Genomic DNA, 8,724 nt, shown 5'->3' with positions numbered 1-8,724 from the left:
TTCCGTAAGTTCTGTGACTCTAGACAACACAGTTACCATGTGGCTGTTGACAACTAAACCCAGGTCCTCTGAAAAAGTAGTAAGTAGTTTTTTTTTTTTTTTTTTAAAGATTTTTTTTTTTTTTTTTTTTTTTTTTTTCTTAAGATTTATTTCTTTCATGTATGTGAGTACACTTGTCACCATCTTCAGACACATCAGAAGAAGGCATCTGTACCCTAGAGGTGAAGAACTGGATTTACAGGTGGTTGTGAGTCACCCTATGGGTGGCTGGGAGTCAAACCTGGCACTCTGAGGAGCAGTCCATGCTTGTGACTGCTGAGCCACCTCTTCAGCCCCATCACAGAATTTAGTGTTTACATTTTATGTGGGAGGTTCTAAAGTCTCCAGAAAGTGTCCATGAAAAGTGTTGTGTCTCTAGCTCACCTAGTCACTTGTTTCCTACCTGACGAGTTAAGGAAAAGTCTCTTCTTTCACATGCTCTCTGACAGGCTGCCCCCACAACCCTTGGGATGAAGCTATAAACCTAACTCACTTTGGACTGGAACTAGCCCTGAGCTCAAATATATCTCTCCTCTTTTTAAGTTAATTGCCTCAGAATTGTGCTATAGTAACAAGACTATAAAATATTGCTGTTACTTATAATATTATTCTTTATAAACAGTAAGTGTTGACCATTGACATTACTCAGGGAATACTTTCAATGTGTAAATAAGAGACACAAGGCGAAAAGCCACAAAGTGGAAAGAGCAAACTGTTACTAACATCCACTGCCATCTAACATGAGAAACTAAGTTTAGAATTCAAGAGACTGAAATTAAAGTACAAAGCCATACTCCCACTTTATAAGGCACGTTGAAGCCAAAATGTAGGTATTTTAAGTGTTTTATTTTAAACACGATGCCAAGGATGAAACAATCACAAGTCCTTGAGAATTCCTGACTCAAAACATAACGTGGGTTCCTTTCTGAGTTTCCTATGGGTAGAAGAGGCTGCACTCCTGTCAATTTTGTGTGGGAAATCAACGCTTACAGATAACCTCATTGTTCTGCAAATTCTGCCCAAAATTACTTCTATGAGCACTAATAATTAACATGTTATGTCAGAAAGAACCATTTCCATTCACAAGAAAAGGGTTCTTGCATCTAAATGGATTGCACTTACTCTAACAAACAGAAACTACTTGCTGAGGGAATTGTACTCAAGTTAAGGATTCAGAGCTGGATAATTTTAGCATACCCATTATGTAACACGTTTCTTCCCCTGCAGTTTAGCTAGTCCATAGTCCCTGGTACCCAGAAAAGGCTCAGGGAAAACACTCTCCCTGAGAACAGACAGAATGCTGTCTACACTGCCATTTTTTGTACTGCCATAGTGCCTCTGACACATAGGATCTGAGTCTCAACTCCTCTAGGGCTAACGGGAAAGAAGTCCCATTGCAATGGTGTAAGGACTGGGCTTCTAAGAGGTCCCACTTCTGCTGCTGTGTGAAGATACCATGTCCTTACCTCTGGAGCAGAAAGATAATAGCCTTCACTAAACAATGGACATGCTGTGCCTTGAACCTAGACTCTCCAGCTTTTAGAACCCAAGTGATACACTTCTGTTCCTTATAAATATGTCTCATATATTCTGTTAAAGCAGTAGGAATGAACTAGAAAAAACAGGAATTAAAAAAAACAAAAACAAAAACAAACCCTCCCAAGGCAGGAATCAGGGTACAGTAGCCTGGAGAAAAGACAATGCAGGCAGGGAATAGAGAATGGAACGGATGGATGCAAAGATGTAGCTGGTTCCCACACACCTGGGACTGCCTTCCTATGTAGGGACTTACACTGAGTACAACAGGGCCTTCCTACCCAGGGACTTACATTGGGCACAGCAGGGCTTTTCTTGCGCTCGGGGATATCAGCTTTATTGGGATTGCCTGCATTCCCAAGCATGGGACTGGCAGGAGCAATCCCCTTTCCTCCTACAGCACTGCCGCTTGATTTTCGGGAGGGAATCCCATCTTCTTTGAGGTCACTATCTGCAGTGCTGGTCTGACTCCTCTTTGGATACGCCACAACTGAAGGAATAGCTGGTCCAGCTACAATAAAGAGTTCATTCTTTAAAAGACAGAATGCAGTTCATATTTTATTCTATGAAAATTAACATTTTGTAAGATCATTTATTTTTTTATTCACCTATAATTGTAAAGTAGTAACATTCTCTAGTTTGTTTTCCATTTGCTTATTATTTAAATAACCTACTTCTTAGGGGCTGGAGAGATGGTTCCGAGGTTAAGAGCAAGCACTGACTGCTTATCCAAAGGTCCTGAGTTCAAATCCCAGCAACCACATAGTAGCTACAACCATCTGTAATGAGATCTGATGCTCTCTGAAAATAGCTACAGTGTATTTGTATATAATAAATAAATTTTAAAAAATAACCTACTTCTTAACATGAGTGTATAAAATTAACAAGTTGAGCGGTCTTTGGAAACAACTTAATACTGTGCCATTATCTAGAAGATCACTATCAAATTAACAAGATGCACAGGCAGCATGCAGAACAAACTATTCTGGTAAGATCAAGCACATCACATTCTTTATGTATGAGCTAGTCTCATCTTGTGGGAGTAAGACAGTACAGATTTCTAGATAAGCAAGAATCCGAAGAAACGTGGTCTTTTTGAAATGCTAGAGAGAAAACGTGCATCCAAGGAGGACCTTGGGATATGATTAACTGGTCTCCTACGGTTAGCCAACCAGAGGCCCCAGTGCTAACACAGGTGACCTGGAGTTCAAAACATTGGAAATGGATTCAGAGCTACCATAAATATTAAGATACAAGGCCCACATAAGATCTTAAAAGGACAGCACCAGACCTGTGCTATGGAGCTGTGCACTTACCACCCCAGTACTTAAGAGGTTGAGGTAGGAAAACCACAAGTTCCAAGATAGTCTAAGCTCTACAGCAAGACCTTGACTTGAAACAGAATAGCAACAAATACATAGAGAAGACATCTTAGGTCTCCCGAAAGAAGGGTGACTATTTTCTGGAAAAAAATCTAAATGGTAGTTGTATTAAAAAGGATTAATTTATGAGAGACCACTAATTTAGCTCTCAGATGTGCTACTGTAACATATAAAACTAAGAATCAATCAAGCACAAGATGTGTTGTCATTGGCACTTATCTCATTATCATAAGGTCAACTGACACTATAAACCATTTCAACATTAGATTCGACATTCTAAAAGCAAACAGATAACGGTCAAATTTGCAACCTCCTTTGGATTAGCAGTTTCATTTATGTGTCTGTATACTTTACACCCTTTATCATGTAGTGTCATGTGAGTATCATGTGACCATGTTGAACTATACCATCCGATACTCCTCACGCCTCTAACCCCGGCAATCCTAACCACTACTATTACCCTGTAATTTTAAAAATATTGTTTAAATATAAATCAATAGTACAGAGCTGACGTTTTTGCTGCTATTTTTTTTTCCAGAACAGGATTTCTCTGTGTAGCTCTGGCTGTCCTGGAACTTGCTCCAGACTAAGTGGGCCTTGAACTCACAGAGATCCACATGCCTCTGGTTCCCAAATGCTGGATGGGATTAAAGGCATATACTGCCACTGCTTGGGGTGAAGGTTTTTTGTTTTAGTTTTTTAATTAATTTGTGAGAACACACACACACACACACACACACACGCACGCACGCACGCACGCACGCACGCACGCACGCACGCACGCACGCACGCACGTCATCTTGTTGGCCCAATGCATTTTTTCCTTTCTTTGCTGGCCTGTTTTGTTTTGTTTTTCTTTTTAAAGATGTATTTATATGTATGAATATTTTGCCTGAAAGTAAGTATGTACTTCATATGGATGCTTGGTGTCTGTGGAGGCGTTGGGTCCCCTACAACTGAAGTTATGAGTGGTGGTTAAGTCAACTTGTCAGTGTGTACTGAATTCCAGTCCTGTGTAAGAGCAACAAGTGCTTTAAACAATTTGAGCCACTTCTCCATTCTGAGTTACTCTTTCTGCTCAAATCCATCCCCGTGACATATATCCAAGTTGTGTGTAGAGGTAGTTTGCTTTTTCTTTTCTTTAAAAATTAAAAAAAAACAAACTCACAAAGCATTCATTATTTTATGTATGTGTATATACATGCTATGGTGTACATGCAGAGGACAGAGGACACCTTGCAGAAATGGCCTCTCCCATTCCACTGTGTGGGTCCCATGTCAAGTTGTCAGCAAGCATCATCACCTGCTGCACGAGTGAATTTGTTGAGGATGGAGGTCAAGTACACATGTCACTTTATAGTTTACATTTAAAGACTTATTTATTTTTGTGTACGTGTGTTTGCCTTTGTGGGTTTATGAGCAACATGTGTATGCAAGAGCCCGTGAAGGACATTGCACTGCCTGGAACCGCAGTTACAAGCAGTTGTTAAAAATCACATGGACGCTGGGAACCAAGTGTAGTCCTATATGTAAAAGCAGTTGAATGTATGTTCTTTTCAGTCCTGTGTATCACATATGCATGAATGAAGTGGTATTCTCAGTAAGTATTATTATAAAGATAATATTTTTATAATCTAAAAGGACTATTAAAAGTAAGAAATCAATTTGAAAAAATAGTATTAGTGTTCTATTTCCTGTAGTATCAAAACTTCAGTATACATTTAATTCTCATCTGGTGTGGTGATACAGGTATTTAATCCCCAAACGTAGGAAGTAGAGACAAATTTCTAGAAATTCAAGGCCAGACTGGATCTATATGGCAAGTTTCAGGCCATGTAGAAATATAGAATGAGTCCCTATCTCAATAAAACAAAGCAAAACAAAAAACTAACAACAAAAACATCTATGTAAAAATAAACAAGAATAAGTATCTCATTAGCATAAAAAAAATCCCCCTTTAATAAAATAGTAACATCACCTATATATTAAATAATTAAAATGACTTTTATGATTTATAAGTGATGTTTGGCTCTATATACACCTATACATCTGAGGCCACATAGAACTTTTTTTGGTAAAAATGGACTATGAGTGGATAAAAGTCCTAGTTTAGTAGGGGGATAAGGGATCCAGGCATTCCTCATTTGCTCTGTCTCCTGGGAGACATGCTGACACTCTTTTCTCCGTGCCTTACTGATAAAATGAAGGTTCTAAGGCCTTTTTTTAATGTCTGGAAAAAAGTCGTAAAATTCAGGTGAAATCTACATGCTTAAGGAAGAATAAATTTACTTAAGAGTATTCCCTTGATAAAAGAGAATATTCTACTGGTTTCTTTCAGGATTTAGGAGTAATTCTCTTTAAATTGGGTATTTCTTTTAAAAAAAGATTTATTTATTATATGTAAGTACACTGTAGCTGTCTTCAGACACTCCAGAAGAGGGTGCCGGATCTATTTATGGATGGTTGTGAGCCACCATGTGGTTGCTGGGAATTGAACTCAGGACCTTTGGAAGAGCAGTCAGTGCTCTTAACCGCTGAGCCATCTCTCCAGCCCCCTAAATTGGGTATTTTAAGGCAGTATGTAAACATCTGCTGGTGGCATTCAGCTGGCCCTTTTTAGTTAACATGGATACACAGAAAGAGAGATCAACATCACCTCCTTATCTACAGGCCCTACAGATAGGATAAATGTACTATCCCACACACACTGTTTTGTCTTCATTTCCCCCTCCTTCTTTTGCAACAGGGTCTTGGTACATAGCCAAGGATGGTTTTAACTTCTTTTGAAGTTTAAAAAGAAAAAAATTTTGTTGTTGTTTTTTCAAGTCAGGGTTTCTCTGTGTAGCCCTGGCTGTCCTGGAACTCACTCTGTAAACCAGGCTGGCCTCAAACTCAGAAATCCGCCTGCCTCTGCCTCCCAAGTGCTGGGATTAAAGGCGTGAGCCATCACACCTGGCTAAAAAGAAATATTTTATGCAGATAATTGCATGTATGCTTGTGTGCATGTGTGTGCCTGGTGCCCATAATGGCCAGAAGATGGAGTTGAATCCCCTAGAAATGGAAGTACAGATAGATGTGAGTGCTAGGAACTGAACACAGGTCCTTGGAAAGAATAGCAAGTACTCTTAACCACTAAGACATCTTTCTAGTTTCAACCTTAAGTTCTTGATCCTCCTGCCTCTACCTCCCAAGTTTTGGGATTACAGGAATTTATCAAAACGTTCACCCTCAGATTTTTCACCTTTAACTGAAATTACAACAGAAAACCCTTTAATCCCAGCCTTCAGGAGGCAGAGGCAGGTAGGTCTCTCTTTGTGACGCTAACCTGGTCTATAGAGTGAATTTCAGGACAGCCAGGGCTACACAATGAAACAACATTATGGCTTACAAGTATCTATACTCCAGGGGATCTAGCACCCTCTCTGGTTCCATGGGTACCAGGCATAAGTGGTACAGATATATACATTAAGTTAAAATACTCATGTACATAAAAGGAAAAATTTGAAGTCATTTCCTTTATTTAGGTGCTCATTAGCCTCCAATGGTTAGCTGTTCCAACCCTCTCTGAACAGAGAAAACTTCCATTAGTACAGAGAGCTCCACCAGATGTGATGCTCTGGTCAATTACCTTACACAGACATAAAAGAGAGATATACTACGGCTTTCATTCTGCTAAGCCTTATCCAACATTATCTACCAAATGTCCCAAATAGTTAGAGGACCTTAACCACACGAGCCCCCTAATAGCCAGCCAATCTCTGTCCCACCAGGCTCTACACAAAGGAATACATTCATAAACTATAGGAATGGTCTCAGACTTACCATGGTCACTGTACCGTCTCTGCTTCTGACTTGAAGAAACACTTCTCTGCCCTTTGTGATGAGGAGACTGGCCAGTACTATTGCTGAGGTCACTGCTTGGCCGCACCTTAGCAAGTGAAAGGTTGCTGCTAGAACTGGAGTCACTAGCGTCCAGCTACGGGAGAATGACAAGAGCAGCAACCATACACAGAGCCCAATGGCTTGTCAGGAAACTCCTCGTCTTGTCTCCTCTCTCTCTCTCTCTCTCTCTCTCTCTCTCTCTCTCTCTCTCTCTCTCTCTCTCTCTCTCNCACACACACACACACACACACTCTCAATCAGAGAAGAGTTATCACAACATTAAACTCAGTCAAAAATATTTTCCTGACTCCTGAGAATAAGATCATAAATTAATAATCTCCTTCCTAGATCTTTCCAAAGAACTAAGATATTATACTCTTTCCTTTGTTTGGATATTTTATATAATTTTCAAACTATTAGTGATAAAAGCTAACTTATGATTGTTCATGTTTGAGACATTGATGAGGGTTATCTTAAAGTTAAAATAGTAGTCTAGTAGGGCTAGGCTTACAACCAAAAAATATAAAACAGTAGCTTATAATGATCAATGAAATTAGAGCACTGCTTATAGACAAAGTTTTAAAATGAATACCAAGTGTTATGTAAAAAAATTAAGAAAACATAACTAATAACTTGTTTTTTTAATAAGTTAAAGTCAACTTTTTTTGGACACCTTTTTCTTCTTTTTTTGCAGTGTAGGCTGGCCCTGAGCTCAGCAGGATAGCTGATTCTGTCTCCACTTCCTGAGTGCTAGGACTACAGTGGAAATGGGTTCTTCTGTCCATGGTCCCTCTGTAAACACTCTTACCTCTGCAGACTTCCTCCCCAGTAGCAAGTATGTAGCTGTGATTTCATCGTATTTCATTTTACTAAGGGATTCTTGAATTTCTTCTTGGGAATATCCCATTCCCACCATAATATCTAAAAGATACAATAGGATTTATGTATTTTATTTCGGTTGGAAATCATGGTAACATAGGGAGAAAGAATTTTCTTTCATTTAGAAGGTTCTATATTTCCTGACAGAAGAGCTGCTGAGCACAACTGCAGGGAGCAAGCTAAGACAGAACTGAGGACTGCATCTCTACAGTTCGTGCTTATTTTATTTAAGCCATACACAGAGGAGGAAAACAGCATAGTGCACACATGTCCACATGCACATGCAGAAACAGTAATTACCTATTCTCTTCTGGTCTGAGATATCTAGTTCTGGTTCAACAAATGGCTTAAGCTCATCTTCCTCATGACCTGCATTGATCCACCTGTCCTTCATGATTTGCTGAAAGGCAAACTGTGTATTAGCATCACAGTATTTAGCAACATGATTTTCAGCATTTCACTAAATAACACTCTGAAGGAAATGAGGCAGTGTTTTGTTATTGTTCACTTACTACTAAACTCCAGCAGTGTTCAGTGTCACAGAAACTAAGGACAGTTCTGTAAGTACTCTCCCTTCCCCAGCATGGTTACCTCGAGAGTGCCACGTTTAACTGGGTTCAGCACCAGGAAGCGTTTGAGAAGGTTCTCACAGTCTGTGGACATGTAGAAAGGGATTCTGTACTTCCCTCGGAGTACTCTCTCTCTCAGTTCCTTTGGGCATGTAGGAACCAAACAAGAGTTCATTTTTAGTTGAAAACAGTAACAATGAACTAAACCCATAATGCATTCATACAGACAGAGCATTAAAATGTCAATTTATAAAATCTTTAGTTTTTTGAGGTGCATGGCTGCAACTGCTTCTTATACCTTCAGGTTTTTTTTTTTTTTTGTTTTTTTTTGTTTTTTTTGGTTTTGGTTTTGGTTTTTCGAGACAGGGTTTCTCTGTATAGCCCTGGCTATCCTGGAACTCACTTTGTAGACCAGGCTGGCCTCNAACTCAGAAATC

The 8,724-nt window shown here is 39.4% G+C and overlaps 1 protein-coding gene across 9 annotated transcripts in view; it reads right to left on the bottom strand.

Annotated features, from left to right (window-relative positions):
- Positions 1-8,724, bottom strand: part of Mark3 (microtubule affinity regulating kinase 3) — a 91,931-nt gene that overhangs the window by 28,479 nt on the left and 54,728 nt on the right. For 6 of the 9 annotated variants that reach the window (XM_021202721.2, XM_021202722.2, XM_021202724.2 and 3 more), the window contains exons 9-13: positions 8,310-8,429; positions 8,019-8,118; positions 7,648-7,760; positions 6,780-6,933; positions 1,869-2,086 (exon numbers count right to left, since the gene is read on the bottom strand). In XM_021202721.2, the coding sequence (XP_021058380.1) occupies positions 1,869-2,086; positions 6,780-6,933; positions 7,648-7,760; positions 8,019-8,118; positions 8,310-8,429 (705 nt within the window). The remainder of the gene's footprint in view (positions 1-1,868; positions 2,087-6,779; positions 6,934-7,647; positions 7,761-8,018; positions 8,119-8,309; positions 8,430-8,724) is intronic. The other 3 variants (XM_029541194.1, XM_029541196.1, XM_021202725.2) reach the window with 1 other exon arrangement.

Source organism: Mus pahari, chromosome 7 (genome assembly GCF_900095145.1).
Source record: "Mus pahari chromosome 7, PAHARI_EIJ_v1.1, whole genome shotgun sequence".
NCBI classification, from domain to species: Eukaryota; Metazoa; Chordata; class Mammalia; order Rodentia; family Muridae; genus Mus; species Mus pahari.
This window is presented reverse-complemented; position numbering and strand designations above follow the sequence as displayed.